Source organism: Arvicola amphibius, chromosome 3 (genome assembly GCF_903992535.2).
Source record: "Arvicola amphibius chromosome 3, mArvAmp1.2, whole genome shotgun sequence".
Classification (NCBI taxonomy): Eukaryota; Metazoa; Chordata; class Mammalia; order Rodentia; family Cricetidae; genus Arvicola; species Arvicola amphibius.
Genome location: NC_052049.1, coordinates 160,925,492 through 160,946,772, shown reverse-complemented (window position 1 = coordinate 160,946,772; position 21,281 = coordinate 160,925,492). Strand labels below are relative to the sequence as shown.

At 39.6% G+C, this 21,281-nt stretch overlaps 1 protein-coding gene across 1 annotated transcript; it reads left to right on the top strand.

The window, feature by feature from the left end:
• The first annotated feature begins 277 nt into the window (after positions 1-277).
• On the top strand, positions 278-19,452 carry Dipk2a (divergent protein kinase domain 2A). Its single transcript, XM_038324074.1, has 3 exons — positions 278-1,000; positions 12,998-13,301; positions 16,661-19,452. Exons 1-3 carry the CDS (start codon positions 344-346, stop codon positions 16,990-16,992), a joined length of 1,293 nt encoding a protein of 430 aa, XP_038180002.1. The 5' UTR covers positions 278-343; the 3' UTR covers positions 16,993-19,452.
• The last annotated feature ends 1,829 nt before the right edge of the window (positions 19,453-21,281 follow it).

Sequence of the window (21,281 nt, the reverse complement as noted above, 5' to 3'; positions counted from 1 at the left end):
TGCTCGCCCGGGACCGGCAGGCGCAGCTCTAGCGTCCCGGGCGGGAGTGCGCGTGCGCGCGGCCGCGGGCCCCGCTCTCCCTCCTCCTCCCCTCTCCGCGCCTCTATAACTTGGCGGGCAAGGAGGCGGCGCCCGTGGAGTCGGAGGGCGGGGAGCTCGGAGGAGGGCGCCGGGAGTTGTGGAGACTGTCGACCGGGGAAGTCGCCGCGCTCAGCCGGCGCAGCCCGCTCGCGGGCTCCCTCTCTGCCGCCCTCCGTCTGCGCCGCGGGCCTCGGCGCCGTGGGGCGGCTCGGGGTGCGCTCGCCCGCCGCCCCGGCCCCGGCCGCTGCCGCGCGCGGGCGGGATGTGGCGCCTGGTGCCCCTGAAGCTGGGCCGCCTGTCCCGTGCACTGAAGCTGGCGGCTCTCGGCAGCCTGTTGGTGCTGATGCTGCTGCACTCGCCGTCGCTGCTCGCCTCCTGGCAGCGCAACGAGCTCGCCGATCGGCGCTTCCTGCAGCTCAATAAGTGCCCGGCGTGCTTCGGCACGAGCTGGTGTCGCCGCTTCCTCAACGGCCAGGTGGGCTTCGAGGCGTGGGGCCGCCTGCGCCTGCTGGACTTCCTCAACGTGAAGAACGTGTACTTCGCGCAGTACGGCGAGCCCCGCGAGGGCGGCCGCCGGCGCGTGGTGCTCAAGCGCCTGGGATCGCAGCGGGAGCTGGCGCAGCTCGACCAGAGCATCTGCAAGCGGGCCACCGGCCGGCCGCGCTGTGACCTCCTCCAGGCCATGCCCCGCACCGAGTTCGCGCGTCTCAACGGCGACGTGCGGCTGCTCACGCCGGAGGCGGTGGAGGGCTGGTCGGACCTGGTGCACTGTCCCTCGCAGCGCCTGCTGGATCGCCTGGTGCGCCGCTACGCCGAGACCAAGGACTCGGGCAGCTTCCTGCTGCGCAACCTCAAGGACTCGGAGCGCATGCAGCTGCTGCTCACCCTGGCCTTCAACCCCGAGCCGCTGGTGCTACAGGTAGGCGCGGGCCGGGGGCCGTCACCGCTACCTGGGCGCGGGGCTCGCTAACGCCAGAGGGAGTGCGTCCCCAACTCTCCCGAAAAGCCTCTCCGCGAGTTTCCTTCCGCCCTCCTGCTGGTCCCCGTCTGGACGCCAGTTCTTGTGCCTTGGCGAGCCCTTGTTCCCCTCGCAACCCTTTCTGAGTGCTTGGGCACCAAGGTCACCCTTCCCGTGCCGACCCTCCTCACTAGCCTAACTTCCCTGGGTCAGTCTTTGTTTGGTTTCTTAGCTCCTCTCTCTGATAGTCACTCAGCTAGTTCTGGGACCAGGTGGGGACGATGAGATCACAGAGTGGGGTGGTGGTAAGTGAAGGGGGCTAATCCGTGACTCTTGGCTTTGCGTGGAATCAGAAGCTGGGAGATGGGGAAAAGTTAGTGTTGGATTTGGACTGGGAAGGCTAAAGGCCTGGAGGGATGTTTGCAGCCTGAGCCGGTGATCAGCCCTAGTCATATGGTAATCCGGTTAGGGAAGGAATTAAAGTGTTTAGGTCAAAGCTAGGAGCGAGGGGAGGAGGTTCTGGCCTCCAGCCCAACTGACTTATTTGTTCTCTTCAGACTTTGAAGATAGAATGGATTCTTTTTACTGGCGGCAGCCAAAAGAAAAAAGATAAGAGAAAAATCCCGTTTATCTTTGGAGTAGTTTGTGCTTCTACACACCCCGCCCCCGCCGGCTAAAGTGCTGTGCCCTTGGGCAGTGACTGCAGAGTAGGGGTGTGATCCCTCTTGACTGCAGGAAAACTTTCTAGTTCTGTAAGTCAAATGCCAGGGAAAGTGATTTTAAATTAACCGCAAGTAATTGATTGTGTAGTTCACACCCTTTCTCTTCTAAGAATGTCGCTTATGGCTAGAGGCTTTGGACCTTGCTCTTGTTGATTAAACTATGAATAGGAATGTACTGTATTTATGTTTTGTTTGTTTTTTAAGTTTTCTACGTCTGTCTTCGTCGAGAGAAATCAGCCTTGATTAGTTCAACCATGTAATCTTAGCACGAATATTTGGGCAGGTGAAGTCCTAATATGAGTCTCAGTAAAATTTTAAGGTGCCGATAGGATATGTGTGATTGGTCAGTTTTTAATAAATACTGTTTTATCTCTGACCGATAGTGAACAGTGTGTAAAATCGGTTAAGCTTACCTTGGAGAAATGTTTTATTCATCAGTTTTCAGACTCCAAAGGTTGGGTCCCTAAATGTGATCACCCCCCCCACACCCCAGCTATATTTGTATCAGCAAGGTTGGTCCCTGTACAAAGCTTTAGCAGTGTCCTTGACTGAAGACAATCGTCAAATTCTTTGGGGTCCCAAAATTTAGCACTTGAACTTCATGTATTTACAGTTCCAGCATTTAAATACTGAGTGCCTATTGAACGATTTTTATCAGGTTGAATCTGAGTGGAAATGTATTAGGAACAACTAATATTAAGATTAGTCTCTCAGAAACGTTGTGTTTGCCTCTTTATAAACATTGGCGTCTGAACTTGAGAAACTTTGGCATTCAATTTTCACACAGCAAAGCTCTCTCCCAGAGTGCTTTTGTGCCTTACAGTCTTGGTGTTTCCTCTTGGTTTGCAGTTGAGATAGTCGAGTGAGCTTGTGGCTTGTTTTCTGACTAAATTCCCCACACTTCTTATTTACAGCTCAGGTGATGACGTGGCAAAAAGTTGACATTTTCTCACTTGATTTGAAAGCTAATGGCACAGTGGCTGGGTGGCTGAACAGGTTACCTAGAGTGCAGGATAAATGCATGGGAGAAAGCTGTACTAGATCCTGGCTTTCCTAAACTGCATCTTTAGACAACCCAGCTCCCAGGGATAGTGCTAATACTTCTTTATGTTACATACGTGGAAAAGATACATTTGAAGTTTTTACTAAGTGTGGCTTTTCTTTCTTTTTTTCTTCTCCCCGGGTGGATAAGTTTGACCTGAGATCCTGGAGTAGCTGCCTGCCTTACAGAAATGCCTGATCTTTGTCAGAGCTAGAAAGTTTGAGTGGTGTGACTGGGAACTGTCGATGGCGTCAATCAATAAGTCAGGAAGTAGATCCACATTGGTAGGCCAGAAAGCTGTTTTTATCTGGTAATTGAGATCACAATGTGCGTTCCTTGTTAACGGTGCATTCTGTACACTTAGTGCATACAGGTTCTATGAAGCCCGCAGTCTTGATAGTCGGTGCTGATGGGAAGGTCACAGTTACTTCTTCACAGGGTCTTTAAGCAGTTGGTGCTCTACAGCTTAAAGACGAACTCACCTTTCAGTTCTTTCCAGGAGAGGGAGCCACTTAATGAATTTTTGGATGCTTGATGACAAACTAGATTTTTCTTATTGTCCAATTAATTCTATTGTCTAAAATTTTAGGGAAAAACCCTTTGAGCTTATGTTATCAAACTGTTCTTTACAAAAGTAACAAAAATAATGCTTATGAGTTAGTCACTTGAAATTTCCTTTGGTGAATTTCCACTGGTGAAAGAAATGAAAATACAGATTATTTTACCTCATTAGCTCTCCAGATTTTAAGAAACAGTGAAAAATGAATTGAAAAGTGTTGTCTGTAGGACACACACACAAACACACATAGTTAACTGTAGACTGTGCTGCCCAAGCACCAGTGCTCTTGTTCTTACTGGTCTCACCGGTTAGTCTGGCTTCTAGAAAAGCTGTTCTGCAATAGACAGGACAGTCCCCAGGACCTCAATCGTGTCAGAAACTGTTCCCTTTATATTTTCAGCCATCAAGAGGTTTAGTCTCCTGCCTAGCAGGCCCTCACCCGATAGTGGGGGCGGAGAAGTACTGGGAGGCCGTTTTGTTGTTTTTTTTGTATGTGTAATAACAATCTTGGATCATTGAAAACAGAAGTAGAACTTTGGAAGGTGTTCCACTGGTAACTTTTCTATTGGTGTTTGTACTGACTGGTCTTGAACAGGGCGAGGTCAGGGTGGGAAGTGTCTGGAGATGCTGAAAGTCAGCCACTGTCTGTGACTGACCTAGGAGTGCTGGCAAGGGAAGAAAGCCCTTGGTTTTTTTAGGGGGAAGAGCCAGGAATTTGTTTAATTATATTATATTGGTAGAACTTTATATGCCTTAAATTTTCTGAATCATGGTTTTAATAGGACTTAATTTTTATAGCATGCAATTATCATTGTTCAAGCTGTGACTTTTAAGTTTGCTTTTGTAAGTAAAAGGCAAAATATATACAGAGCATTTGTGTAGGGCTTGATGCATGGCAAACAGTGAATAAATGCTAGCGTAAGGACCGAGGGCGACTGTAATCACCTAGTGCATTTGGTCAACTGCCGGAAACACGGTGGAAGTGTGGATGCTGACAGACTGTGAACTGGACCTTAGCTCTACTGAGCTCTTCCATCTGACGGAGCCCGGGGAATTTGGTAGAACGCATTCAGTTGTGCTTTAGCCTCAGCAGTAAGCTGTGTTCAGGAGGACGCACTTCCAAGTGCCTTGTGACACTAAGTAGATAAAGAGGGTCAGGATCATTTAGATAAAAGTGAGGGTAAGTTGACAAGCATTTTTTTTTTTTTTTGTCTTGTTATTTTACATGAGTAACTTTCTTTTCTCTTAAATGAGTCTGTTAGGTCCTTTGATAATACTGTGCTGGGGAACTCACAAATTCTTGAGAAATTTGTTTTTCTTTGTTGCTTTTGTTTGTATTCTAAGTTTACCTTTAACTAATGGATTTAATTAATCTCTTCTAAAAGAGAATTGGGTGGACGACTAGGGTCCTAGGTCTCTGCTGGAGTGTGAGCTTGAGGCCAGAGCGAATAACCTTTGAAGCTTTTCTTCTATCTCTGAATTTTACACACTTCAAACTTTCAGACTTTAAAACAAAAGCAAGAATCCATTTAAGGAGCAGAAAACCATGGAGCCAAGCATGTTGTTTAGCAGGAGTTTCTAGAATGGGCGTTTTCTACTTTGGAGATTTCAGGCTGTAGTCTGTGGAGCTCCTTCTGGCAGCTGATTTTAATAATTGGATTCCTGCACTTAGGCTTCAAAACACATGAGAGGTTGGTACTTTGTTTTCTTTTGATGCTCAGCTCGGTCTTCCTGCTTCAGCCCCGGGTGCTAGGCTTGCAGTTGTGTGTGTCTCACATCCTGCAGGGCAGAGGGAGCACTTTTTATCAGAGTTCCTAAACTTTTGAATCTGAGGCATCATCAACATGTTTGACACTTGACTGAACTTCAGGAAACTACAAATAAAAATAGCAAAAACAATTTGGTACACTTCAAGTCTGAAAATGAACAGAGAATTTATCTATCTACTTATTTAAGTTAGGAAAACCAGTGGAACAGACATCCTTAAAGAAACATCGTTTCTTATTTCTATTGCATGGGATTAGTCTCTGTTCCTTACACTTGTCGCTGGGAATAGAGATCTTTTTATCTTTGTTACTGCTCGCTCTGCTTACTGTTGGTTGGATTTTCTGGTCTTGAGTGGCCATTTACTTTTTCAGGGGATGGCCAAGCTGGTTTTTGTTTAACTTTTCTACCTTGTAGCTGCTCTGGCCTATGTTACTGTTATTGATTGCTTCTAAGTTTTCCCATAATGCCAGCTTATTCCTGTACCTTCCACTCATCACCTGTGTAGTAAATTAATAAGGTTCTTGCATTTCTTACACATACAGTGAATTTTAAATGGTTGTGAAATATCTTAAAGATTGAAAATGATGAGTCTAAGGTAGGAAGGATAGTTATCCATCCTAGTTATAAACCATGCAAAGTTTTATTTTTGGTCATGAACTCTTGATCTTCCTGTCCTACCTCCCAAGTCCTGAGATTACAGGCATGAGTCACCAAGCCTGGCCTTTAGAAAGTTTTAGAAGTTATATACTGAAATCATTTATCCAATTTATAGGTTGCAAAGAGGAGTTATCTGTGAGATATTACAGAGTTTATTAGAATTACAGTTAAAAATAATTGAATTTTGCTTCCTCATTTGGCAAATTGTCTTGTAAGGCTTTTGCATTAAAAAGTTAGAGAGACTGCCCTGGGCCACAAGTAGCTAGCTTAGTGTATAGGGGACACACACACTCACATGTACACTTACCAGTTGCAATCATTACATATTAGTCCAGAAGTGAAGGTCTATACACATCAGATGTCTCATTTAGGGTGGAGTGCCTGGGTCCATCATATAAGTAGTATATTCCTCTCTTTCAGAGGAGCAGGGATTGAATACTGAAGGGTGTGGGATTTTTTTCCAGCAGAGGTAGATAGTAGGTGGTAGATAGGTGGGGTCTGTGCTGAAATTGTACCCACCTATAGTCTGTAATATCAAAGTTATTTGATGACATGGGCAAGTCACTCAAATGCTTCAGACCCTGAAGTTTAATTAATAAAATGAAGATGTAATTAGTACTTATCAAACAGGATTGTTTTGAAGATGAAAGGAGATTGAACTGTTCAAGTAATACATGTAAAATAGCTTTAATTTATTAATGTCTTTACAACATATTATTTACAAGTTTTTTTTTAGTTTTCAGACAGCTATAGTAATTAAAAAATATCTTTAGTATATTATGCTGTTATATGTGTCAGAATACAGTTTTTACCTTGGCAGATATTCATGTACCACCTCCCCACATATATGTTTGTGTATGTGATGCACACACACACACACTTTGTACATATCTACATAGCTACTGCTTCAGGTTCTAGTTTACTGGGAAGAGTCATTTAAAAAGGGGAAACATTAGACATTTGTTCCATATGAGGTAAGTGGAGTAGAATAAGTATCATAAATACAAAATAAATCATTTATTTTTCTTGGTAAATCATTGATTATAATTTTATTCAGTACACTGACATTGATGAATGATATAAAATAGGGAAGTTACATCTGAGTTCCTATGGCATTGCTCAGTACTGCCAGCAGCTGTTCTTGGCTCACAGCGGAGATGACAGATCAGGACACTATTTGCACAGCTTCTGCTTTCTGGACCATTAAATTTGGGTAGCACACAAGAACAAGATAAGTTTGAATTTTACATATGAAGAGGGCGAGGAGGACAAGGAAGATCTCTGGTGATAAGAAATCAGGGCCTCTAGTGGGATCTTCCACCAGAATAGAGAAGGATAGTTAAGTATAAGGTACCCATGCAGGATGAGCTTCAAAGCAGTAGAGAATTTGAAGTAGTTTTAGAGAATGCATTTAAGGAAGAAGAGAGGAAAGTAACTTTTAAAACATGCCTTTTAAGTTAAGATGGGAAGGGAAGAAAGTTATCTTAGCATTTACTATTAGATTCCTTTGTAAGAATCCACGGAGAAGAAATGAGTGGGGGAAATTTGTTTCATCTTAAATTCAAGACAACCAGAATCCTAATCTCTGTAAACCAGCACCCAACGTTTTTTTAAGGTGGGAGACACTGCTGTTAGCAGACATTTTCCTGTCCTAAAGAAAGTGCTTTGGAACCAAGGAAGTCAGTACTGTGTTGACTAAAGTAAGATCACATTCTTAGGTTATCGGGTGCTAAGGAAGCTTGTTGTTGTTCTTCTTTTATTGGTTTTTTAATTGGGAGCAAATGTTTTCACGTAGCATTTGGACTTACACATGCAAGCTAGAAATGTGGGTAACAGTTGCTGTTTGTGCAGTAGGTAAGGCAGGATTTGCTGAGATTAGTTGCAGAAAGCTTTGCCAAGTGAGTTTGGGGAGGAGATTTTTAAAAAACTTCTACAAGATGACTTATTTCTATTTAATTTAGCTAAGTTTTTGTTGTTAATGTATTTGACATTGGTTTCCAATTTTGCATACAGCCATTTGACATGCTGTTCAGTGAATAACACTACCTTGCTATTTTCAAAGCACTGGTTAATGTTGGAATTTGAGGTGGGTGGAACATGGCATTCAAAAATTGATTTCATGATAAACGAGGCTTATCTTGAGACTTCAAATATCTTTAGTTCATTAGGTGTCTGCTGCAGTTTGATATGTTTTTGGCCACTCCTTCCCAGTATAAATTAAAAAGCTAAAGATCTTAGAGAAATTCTAGCAAAAATTAGGTAGCTATTAAATCATCCCAGTAACTTTACTATATCCCCCTCCAGACAGTTCAGAAAACTGTGAACACATTAGTCTGTCACCAGCACAGCACAGTTGACTAATCTGTATGAACAGCTGTTACAACATGTATTGCCACACTGGGATTTCATTCAGATTGGGTTTTTAAAATAATTCTAAGATTGAAATTAAACCTTTACACATTTTTGTGCTATTTATAGTATTTGCTTTCCTAAAATGTTCTTAAGTTTGAATTTTTGTGCAGAAATGCTTGTTATACAAAAACTGATTATATATTTTGATGATTGATAGGCTTTTGAAGTTAGTTTATATTAGGAATTCCCTCTTTACACCATTTCTCACGTGTTTATTTGATATTTCTTGTGACCTGCAGTTATGTATCTTTCAGTAGAATGTGGTGAGCTCCTGAAAGATTATACAAATTCTTCTGTGACTAGAATTTGGGTATTTAAAATTTAGGAGATAAAGCTAATTTTGGTTACATAGGAGAAAAAGACAGTAGAACACAAATCTTTAAGTTGACCTCATTTTGATCTGTTAGTTTCATGTCATATATAGCAAAATAGTAAATCATTTGAGAGCTCTGTTTTCTTCCTCTGTAAAACCGGAATGATATTTGTACTATTGTCTCCAGTAGTCCAAGAACCAAAAGAAAAGGGCTATGTGCTTTGTGAGTTTAACCAACTTTCTAAAGAACTACTTCTCCAAATCCACATATTCATCAAGAAATGTGCTAAGACATGTTATAAGACATCTATGAATGACATGTTCCAGAGATGACCAAGAACCACTCAATCTATTCACTTCCCACTAGGAGCTTTTACTATACAAGTTTGTTAGCAAGTTTTCTAAAAAATATGATGTTAGGAAAATGTAAACTATATCCATAAGTACCAATAAATACAAGACTTTAAAAATTGGTAACATGTACAAAACAAATTCCAAATTCTTCATTAACCTATTACTATCAAAGTACAAAACAAAATCATTGTGTTTTAGTGCTCAATAAAAAGAAAGTGAGATTCAAATATATTGAGTTGGTTATGTGAATTATAAATTAATTCATTGTTATTATTAGAGTATTAATTGACCTAAATTAAAAGGGTAATAAAAAAATTTAAAAAATGGCCAGCTGTCATTCCTTTTGCAATAATCAAGATAGATTCAAGGCAGATTATTTCCTGTTTTTAATCCAGTATTCTACTTTTAAGAATTTTCTCAGATTTTATACAGGTAATTTCATATACTACTAACAGCATTCCACAAGCAATTATTATGATACAAAATAACTTAAGATTTTTCTGCTACATGATCTCTATTTAGGCCTGTGTTATTAGACCGACTGTAGATGCAGTAAGTACGTCCCAGGCTTATATTAACATTTGAAATGTATTCTTAGTGGAAAGAAATGCCATGAAGCTGTAGCAAATGATTGAGGGAAGTAGCTTGACTGTTGGAGTCTGGAGTAGGGAAGAAGGATTATGTTCAGGTAGTGAGAGGTAGCAGTTGAGGTGGACAGTTGAGTCTAGCCTTACCATTTAAAACCCATTATTCCTATATGCTGGGCAGTATTTTTGTCTTACTGTAGAAATTGTGTTGAAGACTGTATGTTATAGGAAGTGTAACATCTCTGAATTTTCCTGTCTTTTCCCATAATCTTGACATGTAAATGGTATATGAGGTCCCTGGTTTTTTTTTTGAGGGGCGTGCTTTTTTTGTATAGTGGAAGATGACCTTAGTAAACTTCTGGCTTTTCAACATTGTCAGTGTGTCCATTGCTGTTTTTGACATCACTTGAATTGTGTGTATTCCAAGTTTGTGGTTTTATTGTCTAAGAATAAACAAAAACCTAGATGTGATAATTCGTATTACATTTTATGATCAAAATATTTTATTTTTCAAGTTAATGTTGAAGGCATTTAAATATTTAGATCAGACCCATTAACCATGCTTATATTAGTTCTTTTAATAAGTTCTGTTTGTCTCTGTGGATCTCAGTCTTTTCCAGGGCCTCACATAATGTACACACACATGTTCTATTACTGCAATACATGCTACATAAAAATAATTTCTATGTTTACATTAATATTATATAGATGTCTTTGTGCTGTCACTAATTTAATTTTTTTAAAGTACACTAATGGAAAAGTAAACATGTAGATTTGCAACTGTTGCACCTTTGTGCAGTCTTTATTTTTGTAACATTGATGCTGTATGTTTTATACACGCGTTAATATCTTGCCAACATTTACAAATTGAGCCCCTCCTAGAGCTGCGGTTGGTACTGGAGGATTCTCTCCTTTGCTTGAAGCATTTGCACATTTTTCAGTTGTAAATAATTCAAAAATATAATTTCATATTAAGTAAAGCACTCTAGTTCTAGACAATTTGAATATCTGGTTTTCAGATTTTTGTTTTAAGTAAGGAAATATAGGCCTCCATAGTAAACTTCTTAATCTAAGTTACTGTGCTGGACACCCGTAGGAGTTTGCTAATCCGAAAGAAACAACAACTCATTTTTAATATTGCTTCATATTTACCAAATCCAAGCTCTAATAAATTAAAAATGTCTCTCTGTTTGATTGTGGTATTTTGCTTTAAGCCAGAATTGTTTTAAATGCAATTACACAAATATCTTGGCTTCCAACCCTAAGTCTTTTTTTTTTTTGTACTACAGTGTGTTTAATAAAAATTAGTTTTCATTAAGGAAGAGTATTTTGATTATACAGTGAACAAATATTGTCTTGTGTGACTTCACTGATTAAAGTTCTTCCAAAAGATTGGATAGCAAGCAAACTACATGAAAGAATTGTGGTACTCTTCTTAAAACGAGGCATAAGATTTCAGGTAAAAATCGTCAGATATCACCATGCTAATACAAAAGTCATTCAGTGTGGCATTTGTTCATCTATTTTACCCTCCTGTATGAGGGGCGCGGGCAATGAAGTGTACATTTGACCGTTGTTTGCCAGTTGGAAAGGCTCCAAAAACAAGGAGGCATTTGTACATGTGCAGATGCTGGCAAGGATCCCTTTCCCTTGTTGTCAGAGACCATTTTATTTTCACAAAGATATGCTTGTGTCTCTTCTACAATATGGCGCGTGAATAACAGTGTATGGAGGTGGTTTTACATTCTACATGACAAAATAATGTAATTCTACTTCTTAGTAAATTATTTTTAGTGCTCCAGTTTTGTCATATCAGAATCTTTATACATTCACACGTCTGAGAAATAGCTAGATCTGTGGTAGCCATTCGTCTAACCAAATGTCCAAGTCATGAGACATTAAATTGCGAGGGAAGTTGAACTGCTGTGTGGTTTGTGAATAGTCTTTTGCACTGTGCATTCCACATGAGTGATCTGTCACTTTTCTTAGTGTCCAAAAGAAATAAAAATATTGTTAAGGATTAAAAACATTGTTTATCTCTAATTTCTAAGGACTAAGTAGCCATTGACTTTGCCCCCCAGAGTGAATCCATTAATTTACTATATTTAAGATCCATGGTATTTTTCAATGTAATTAATATTTTGTCATAATATACTTCGATTTGAAAGTAAAAGTTGTATATGCAAAGTATGACTGCTGTCTACTTAGAAAGGAGCATAAGTGAGAACTGGGCATTACAGGTGAGGTTTTGTTCTGAAGATGTTCCTGTTCTAGCATAGGAATTTTAAAGTAGCGATAATCTGCTTGGACAATTAAAGATCTAGACAAAATTAGCATTTCTTTTCTCCTTCCTCCCTCCCTCCCTCCCTCCCTCCCTCCCTCCCTCCCTCCCTCCCTTCCTTCCTAGGAGGACCCCATCGCTGACTCTTTTAAATGTACATAGATTGTCCCGGTAATAGGAGTGGGTTTAGCGGCTTCTCTGGTGCTGTGAGGTTAGCTGTACTTACTGTCTCCTGGCTTCTCCTTCACTGCCCTGCAGCTCCGTTTTGTTTTTTTCCTCCAGCTAAGAAGTACAAGAGTGACACCAGCCTCTGGGCTCGTAATCCTACATATGAAACTTGCAACTCTTAGCATGCTTTTTTCCTCCAGTATTCATTTCTTAGAGACACATTTCAGCAGTAGAAAGTATCTTCAGAGGTAGAGTGTTTGCTTGGCATGCACAGGACCTTGAGTTTGAGTCTCACCCAGCATGGGATTATGGGCAGCTCTAGTTGATAATTAAGTTGAAAATGATCTATTTATGGTTATAAAAGCATTACTTTTGATTTAGAACTAGAATCTTCCCAGTAATTAAAGAGCCTATTTGAAAACCTCACTAACGTGAAAAAGTAATTTTGTAGCTGGGGCAAGGGGGAAAGGGAAATAAGACTAATACAAGACCATAGATGCTCAGGATGTAGGTTGTGTTAACCAAGATCAGTTATTCTTCCCCATCTTGGATATTGTTAAAAGTTCAAGACTCCTTCCCAGCATTCTCTTGCCTGCTTCTGGATTGCTTAAGCCTCTAGGACTGTACAAACTGTAGTAACTAACAGCGAACGGTTTGTTCAGTGTCTGGTCTTCTAAAATAAAAGCCTGTGTGTGGCTAAGCAGAATCTCGATAGTTCACCCTTATTGTCCGCTTAGCACAGTGCCAAATCAGGTAAATAATTACTGGTTTGTATGTGTTCAGGACTGTCCATTCAAAAGAAACCATTGACTGCTTGCATCTGTAGAATCAAAAGAAGTGTTAAGTCTTTCAGAATTGCTAATAAGACAACATCTCATGCCTTATATTCTAAGATATTGAAACGTAATACTTGACAGATTTCAAATAACAATTTTTTCACACTTTTCTTAGGTCCATAGTAATGGTCTGAGTTAGGAGGGAAAATGGGGTTTATATTGATGGACTGTATCTAGGAGGAATCTCCTGAGAGCATCTGGGGAGAGACTGAGGTAACTTCATCAGGCTGCCTTATAATATTAAGATAATTCTCTTGTAGAGTTTTCCATCTGATGAAGGTTGGCCATTTGCAAAGTATCTTGGAGCTTGTGGAAGAATGGTGGCTGTGAATTATGTTGGAGAAGAGCTGTGGAGTTACTTTAATGCGCCATGGGAGAAAAGAGTTGACCTTGCTTGGCAGTTAATGGAAATAGCAGAACAGCTTACAAACAATGACTTTGAATTTGCACTCTACCTCCTGGACGTCAGCTTTGACAATTTTGCGGTTGGTCCTCGAGATGGGAAGGTAATCATTGTGGATGCTGAAAATGTTTTAGTTGCTGACAAAAGATTAATTAGACAAAGTAAGTATTTAGTTTTCAGATTTGTCTTTTGTACATTTTCTGTGTTTAAATGTTATATTTATAATAAAAACTTAGTTTCTTCTTGAGATAACAACCTTGTGTCTTTTTAAAAAAATTTTGTATAACCAGGATCAACAAATATTTGTCATACTTCTAATTAGAATTGTTCTCTATATTTAGTAAAATGCCCGTGTTTTAATGAATGCAGATCTCTCCCCACCCCTTGTGGAGTCTGTGGAAGTATGTGTACATGTATGCAGATCTTTTGCATACTCCGCTCTGTGGTTTAGGACACAACCTCTTAAACCGGATCATGACCTCATGACCTCAGGGGTTGCAAACCAAATGTGTTGGTTGTGGAAACAAATACAGCAATAGCCAAATGATTCTAAGTTGTGAAAGAAGCAAAAATTAATTCAAAAATCAAGTTCATAATGAATCTGAGGTAATTCTACCAGTGAATGTGTTGTATCATGTAATTCCACTGCAGCCTTGAACACTGTATGTGCTGTGTAAAGTGCAGGGCACACTGTCAGCCCGCACAGCTCCAGTCATCGCTGCCTGCAGTGCCTTGATACAGACTGGAGACTACTGTGTCTTACGAATTGCAAACAGTTCCTATAAACTATAGAAATGTTGGGCCACAGAAAGCTTACTATTTCCCTATAGTCATTCCTTGGCATATAAGTATCAAATTAGTATAGTTTTAGATTGTATTATGTTAGAATATTTGATATTAAAAATTACTGTTTGATTTGCTGGTTTAAGTTTTCATTTAAAAAATCTGTTTTGGTGTGGGGTGGGACAAAATTGATAGCAGTTTCTGAAATGGCTCTAAACATAGTTCTGCTATTTTCTGGTATGTATTTATACATAGTGGCGTTCCCGACATTGACTATTATTACAAATTCAAAATATCTATCAGTTCTGAAAAATGTTGAGATGCTCTGTGTCCTGCAATATTAGATATGTAACTGAGAGCTAATTCTTACATAAAAATAAACACACATTCTTCTCATTAGTGTGAAAATTTCCTTTAATAAATGGTACAGCTATATATCAAACAATTGTTTTAAATAATCTTTTATGGTTTCTTTTCAGTAAATGTTTGGTTTATATTCCTATACATTCAGAGTTGTATAGACATTTCTTGAGCAACAGGAGGTTGTATATAGAAGAAGCTGCAAAGCCCTTGTTTAATGCAAAAGGAAGTTTATGCTGTTACAGCTCATCCAAGTGTCAGGAATGTTCTTTTTTTTTTTCTTCTCTGGGGTCTCCAGAGTGATATTTTGTCTTATTTTTAACTTGGATGATGTCTAGCACTGCAGATCTGACCTCAATCTAACGTTATGATTATTTCATCTCGGTCCAGACTTTGCTGTCCGTTTGTTTGTGAGCTCTCTGTGTGATTGCTAGGTAAAGTATAGGAAATGTTTTGAAATTCAGTTATCATAGGAATTTCAAAGTGTCAAAGATAAATGGAGTCTGTATTCTGGAAGTAACTTGGCTGAGAAAGAAATGCTAGAGAAGTCGCACTCACGAATCTCAGCACTTAAGCAAGTAACAGGGTATCCCAAGTTTGACGCCAGCTTAGGGTAGGGTTCATGCTGAGTTAGTGGCCATCCTGGGCTAAAGTGAGATCTTTTCTCAACCATATCCAAGAGCTGTTTGAGAATCTTAACTTTCTTAGCTTACCTCAACGCCTGAGCAGCTTTAGGTCACCGTCAGAGTTGCCAGGCTGTGGCTTCTGGCCCGCGTGGCTAAGCTGCTGCTGTGTAGTCACTGAGTTTTCTGTGGTCCTTACAGTCCTGCTTGGGGCTTTTCTTTTTCCTTGACTCGTCATGACTCCTTCCACAGGGAGTGATGTCCTAAATGTGGGTCCTGCTCCGAGGGACCCTTTCCTCTTCCTTTTCATATATTTGTGACTGTCATGCTTTCCTTTTTTAAAAGTTGTGTCTGCCGGGCATTGGTGGCACATGCCTTTCTTTAATCGCTGTACTCAGGGAGCAGAGGTGGATCTCTGAGTTCAAGGCCAGCCTGCTCTACAGAGGGAGTTCCAAGACATGTAGGGCTACTTGGAGAAACCCTGTCTTGAAAAACCAAAATAAATAAATAACCTGTTTTCTCCTAGCTAATGCTAACAGCTTCCTGTTGCTTAAATGGGTCTGACGGCCTCTTGTTCTGGTAGAATCCAGCTTTCTTACAGGGCGCAGGCTATATGATTTGGTCCTACTCTGTCTGCTTTATTGTCTGTTTCTGTCCATTACTCTCAGGAATAATGGACTTTTGTTTCCCTGGATGAACCTTTTGTTTCTGGGCTGAGTGCATTTTCTCTGCATAAGGGGCCTCGTTGCAGTTTTGTACAGGCCGGCTACTTGCTCTTTAAGCCTTGACTTCACCAACGACATGCCTGCTTTTGTGTTGTCATATGGTGTTAGTCTTCTGAATTTAAATCCAGGAGTTCAAATCTAGTTCTAGTCACATATTATTACCTATCCTGCCATCCAGTTAGAACCTTAAACTTTGCTTGCTTAGTCTTAATTTTTGTCTCAAATGTTTCTTTGATCGGCTTTCCTTTCTGGACCTTCCTTAGTTGTTGTAGTAACTTTTTTTTAAAAGTTACATTTATTGGTGTGTTTGTGGGTGTCTGTATGTGAGTATGGGCATGCCATGATGCCTGTCTGGGGACAGAGGACAACTTGTGAGACTCTGTTGTCTCCTTCCTTCATATGGGTCATCAGGCTTACCCATCTCACAAGCCTGCTGTGATCAGCCTAGTCCCTCCTGTCTTTAGAAGGTTACCTTCCTGAGCAGCAAGGATCGTGCAAGGTATAGCTTGTCTTTTTCCCGTCACTTGCATCTGTTTCCTGGTACTTGTCTACATTCCAGCTGCAGTGCTATTTCCTCAGCCAGGTGGACCAATGCCCCTGTGCTCATCCCTTTGCAGAGACTGTACTATGAGCTGCAATGCTGTTTTCTCTCATCACTGGACTGTTACCTTTCCAGATCCGAAACAGGGGTTCTTATGCAGCCTTCCGGTACTTCAGGCAGAAATCTAGATCTCTCCAGTCTTGTAGCATTAGGTGATGCTTTGTGATCCTTTTTAGGTTAGAGAAAATCCTAGATGAACCTGAAAAATGGTCAGGGCCATGTTTGATCCTTCTACCTGAGATCCCAATAAATGATGTTTTATGAATTAATATATTAACTAATGAATTTTTGAGTTAATATATTAATTAACTCTATCAAATGTTTTATGTATAAAAGTGTAGAACACATATGTGTTAATGGGATGTTCTATTTAGAGAACAATAATAAGTTGGTTTTCAGATGAATTTTCTGATTTTTTTCCTTCACAGATAAGCCTGAGAACTGGGACGTATGGTATGAAAGCAAGTTCGATGACTGTGACAAGGAGGCTTGCTTATCATTTTCAAAAGAAATCCTTTGTGCTCGCGTTACTGTGGACCACAATTACTATGCTGTTTGTCAAAACCTCCTATCTAGACATGCCACTTGGCGTGGCACTTCTGGAGGACTCCTACATGATCCACCAAGTGAAATTGCCAAAGATGGCCGACTGGAGGCCTTGCTGGATGAGTGTGCCAACCCCAAGAAGCGCTATGGCCGATTCCAGGCTGCGAAAGAACTGCGTGGATATCTAGCACAATTAAGTCACAACGTGAGGTAGTAGATGGTGATTTTCTTCGCTGAAATAGCACTGGCAAATCTAAACCACCAACAGACTGCCTAGAAAAAAACACAGTGTGGAAGTATTATACCAGAGGATGAGGAACTTGTTCTGATAGATCTTACATTAACATCCATCAAAATAAGACATTGCTCTACATCCAAGTTCACATGATGCTTCTGCGACTCCGTTCTTCACTTTGGAGACGTGAGAATCATTGACTGCTTTCCCCGTCCCATATCTGAGTGGATTAATGACATTGTTAAGCTATTGGAAAGGAGTCTGATAGTTACATGGCTTGTGTATCAAAGGGTACTTGGTACTTAGTTTGCATTCTCTCATGATTTTGTGAATCTCTTGCATTTACTTTGAATGTCAAGTTAGATCGGCCTGTTTTATAGGCCACCTTTTCCTTCTGATGTGTAAAATTATTTTCCATTTTTAAAAAGTTTTACACACCCAGGTTACTATAGGTGTTCGCTTAAATTTTAATATAAGTAGTTTTCATTCAGTGCTATGCGGTACATACTTAACTGTTAGAGCAGGACTCCCAGGTTTACTGTTTTTACAGAGATCTTAGTATTTCATTATGTAAATAATTTACCTCCCCTCAACCTTCTGTACTTCATCATTGCATGAAATCATTTCAGGTTATTTAAGAGTTAAATCCCTCAATGCCAGTAATTCTAAGTATACACTGAACATGCTGTTCAGCATATGCTACAAAATGTCAGCGCATCCTTTGCTAAAAGGCTTTAAGAAGAATACACTAGCAGTCTACACTTCGATAACTTTGATTGAAGAAACAATAAAACTCAATGTTTTTAAATGCTAACTAGTCCAAGATAGTAATGCATATGCCAAAGAAATATTAGACACATTCCATGTTTAGAACTGAGAATTGATCAATTCTTAGCCCTCTTCAGTATTTTAGCTGTCACTATTAAATTAAATTAAATCTGCCTGTTCTTTAATGTTGACAGTTGAGCTACTGCTTTAAAAAAATGTATAACTTAAAGAGATCTTCTACCATCATATTCATTGGTAGGCTTTTCAAAATGAACACGGTAATCATTGTTAGAATTTAATTAGGTATCAGACCCTTTTACTTATTGATATACTAATAATTTTTTATAAAGCTTGTCTGCCCACTGTGATCTTTACCCAGTTGCTAAATATCAGAACATCAAATTTAAATACATGAGTAGAAAGATTAACAAAATAATGTGTAAAATTTTTGTCTATTTAAAAACTGTTCTGCGTAAAAGTTGACTTTCAATAGCACAGGCAATAGTTTTCCGTTTGAAATTGTTGCTTTTGTTTGCAGTAAAGATTGGGGTAGTGTGCAGTAGTGGGTTCTGGACTGACTTACTGAAAACAGAAAGTGATTAAAACATGCACAACCAAAGCCAAGCTTGTCCTTTTCATTCATTCAGCAATTATTTATTGATCATCCACTCTGTGCTAGGTGCGCTCGTAGCTGCTATATATCATCTAAACATGATATGGTCGAGTGACATCATCAGATGTACTAGCAAAAGTACTTAAGTTGACTCATTTGGGGTGACACGTCCATGTCATTTGATTGTCATGATGGAAAGTCTCTTTGTACCGTCTTAAATTAGTTCCTTAACCCAAAGTGGATGAAGACAGCAAAAAAAGTTAATCCACATTTAAAAATGGGAAGGCAAAGGGTATGAGAGCTCCATTATAAAGCATTGCATTGTGTTCCTTCTTATACATCAGTGGATTGCATAGCTCTCAATGAAACACTGAAGATTTTGCTAAGCTAACTTTTTACAACTTGGCAACCTTTTTGAGGGGAATAGGAGAAATCGTCTAACAAGACTTCTTTGCTTCTTCCTTAGAGTCACACTAAAATATACAATTTCAAAACAGAGCACCATTATATTTTCTACATATTCATAACATGGAGGCTGGAGCTCACAGGAGCCACCTGTGCTTCCACACACATCTTCCTATTTTTGGTGAGTGATTGCGGTTGTGATGACAGAGCAGGAAGTGAAGAAGTGCTCCTGGGAGTGATGGCTACTTCAGGTGTAACCACCATTAGAGAGTATGTGGAATTGCTTTTATCTTTGGAGAAGACTGAGAAGATAGTAAAAGAATTAGGAATTTTAAATTACAGGGAAAAAAATATGTGAAAATATGTGAAAAGCAATAAATATTTTGTTCTCTTTGCTATCAAGATGTTCACATTCAGATATTTATTATACAGCAGCAATTTATATTTTTAATCATTGCCCATTAATAGACGCGGTAAAATATTTTTGAATCAAACATTTGGGGTTTGTATGTGCATTTAAATTGTCTTTTGTACTGTACGTTACTGTTTAATTTGAATATTTTATCAGAACTGTCTCCCCGTGCCTTTATAAAAATATAAAGTTGTCTCTGCAACTTTTAATGATCTTAATAAAGAATACTTTAAGAACCATACTTTGCAGACTCTGTCTTCAAATATTCAAGTGTTTCTTGAATAAAAAATAGTTATTCCTGTCCCCTTACAAACACTTTTGTTTCAGTCTTTGGAAATTGTTTTGATTGAGTGTAAGCTGAGCTCAAAATGTATGTTTTGTTTTTCTGTAATAATGACCTTTTAAAACCTACCACTAAGATCTAGGGCAGCGGGGTGGGAGGGGAGGGAGCTTAGGAATTTTCAAATGCCCATAAGAGAATTGTATAATGATCATAGCTATTATACTAACTTCTAAAGTTGTCAACATTACCAAACGTTTCCTTGAAGCAAATTTAGCTTTGTCGTTTGATTCAGGAGTACACCTCAGGTGTGTTGCCTTCCAACAAAGCCACAGTGTAACCAATCAAAAATGAACGAAATGCCTCAGTATTGTCAAAGCAGAAAGTTTTTCATAAATACTTCAACTACAAGAATTCTGAACCACAGGCTGAATAGATGGAACATCGTCATGACCAAGTGAGAAGGTAGCCAAAGTGGATTGAGACACATTCTAGATGTCAGTCTCTGAATTCAAGCAGCAGTTCACATCAGCACATCAGTTACGCCATCTTTGAGAGGATATTGAAGTTCTTGGGGAAACTGGTGGATGGAATAAAAAGAGGCACTCTTCCTTATCTCTGGAAAAATCTAATGATTCCAGGAAATTTTGCAGAACATCTAGAATTCCAGTTAATAGAGTGTTAGCACAGGTTGAAATTCCCGATGCATTAGCAAATCTACGTGGTGGTCATACTGAAGCTATATTGAAAAGCTGATAGGGAAGATACTCATGGATCAGGATGGCTATTGGACCTGCAGGCCAACCTTACGATGACAGGTCTGGTAAGACTCCATGGCAAGTGCCCAGTGACACCTGTGTCAAAAACCAACCAGTAATGTGGAATCTGGCCACATCCCCAATCTGTCCATTAATAGAAAGTACACGTAACAGAGGAAACTCATGAAAGGATAGCAGTGGGTATAGTCAGAATCCAGATTTTGAGTTCCAAACACTAAATGACACGAGTTTCTTCAAAAAGCTGTATGAAAAAGCAATAGCATTAAAAGAGGTAAAAGAAATGCAAACATCAGCTCTGAAGCTTGAGAAAATCTCTTTAATGAAAATTTAAACAACAGAATGACACCTGGGTAACCTCATGAACTTCACATTTCCACTTGAACATGTTGAAGCCCTAAAATACCTATTATGCTAATTTATGCCAAGCAAGCTATAAATTACTAATAAATAGTGTTAGCTGTAAGTCTTAAGATTTGAACAAGAATGTTTTCCTTTTGTAAGATTACTTACCCATAGTTACAAAAGATAGGTAGAAGAGCTGGGCCCAATTTTCTAACTGATCTCTGACGGGCCTGGACAGTTTTTCCAATGTTTCCATGGTCTGCAACTTCTAAGGGCTAGAAGGATATAGTGGGATGAAGATTATATTGTAAAAGGACAAATCATGTGTTTTCCAAATTATAAATTTGGGGGAGGGAGAATTTATAGTAACAAATAGAGATAGAAGAATCCCAACAGACAAGGTAACAAAGACGAAAAGGTAAAAGGAGGAGAGGATAGAAAATAAGAGAAATGTCAGTTCTTAAAGAAATGGTAGGGCTTTGTTCTCTTTGACCTCAAACCGTGAGACACCAGATTTCTAGGTAGGTAGATGCCCAACATCCATTTACTAAGTCTGTCTTTAGAAGGCTGCCTTAGAATTATTTTCCTTTCATGTCTTGCAGCTATAGGCCGTACCTTGACCCCAGAATACAAACAGTATAGACTTAAAGCCTGTCCCATTAGGGAGCA

Bases quoted from the DNA above. Each gene is read 5' to 3' on its own strand.
- Dipk2a (XM_038324074.1), top strand. From the start codon at position 344: ATGTGGCGCCTGGTGCCCCTGAAGCTGGGCCGCCTGTCCCGTGCACTG. The intron at 1,001-12,997 runs GTAGGCGCGGGC...ATTCTCTTGTAG, and splicing joins CCGAGCCGCTGGTGCTACAG to AGTTTTCCATCTGATGAAGG. The intron at 13,302-16,660 runs GTAAGTATTTAG...TTTCCTTCACAG, and splicing joins CAAAAGATTAATTAGACAAA to ATAAGCCTGAGAACTGGGAC.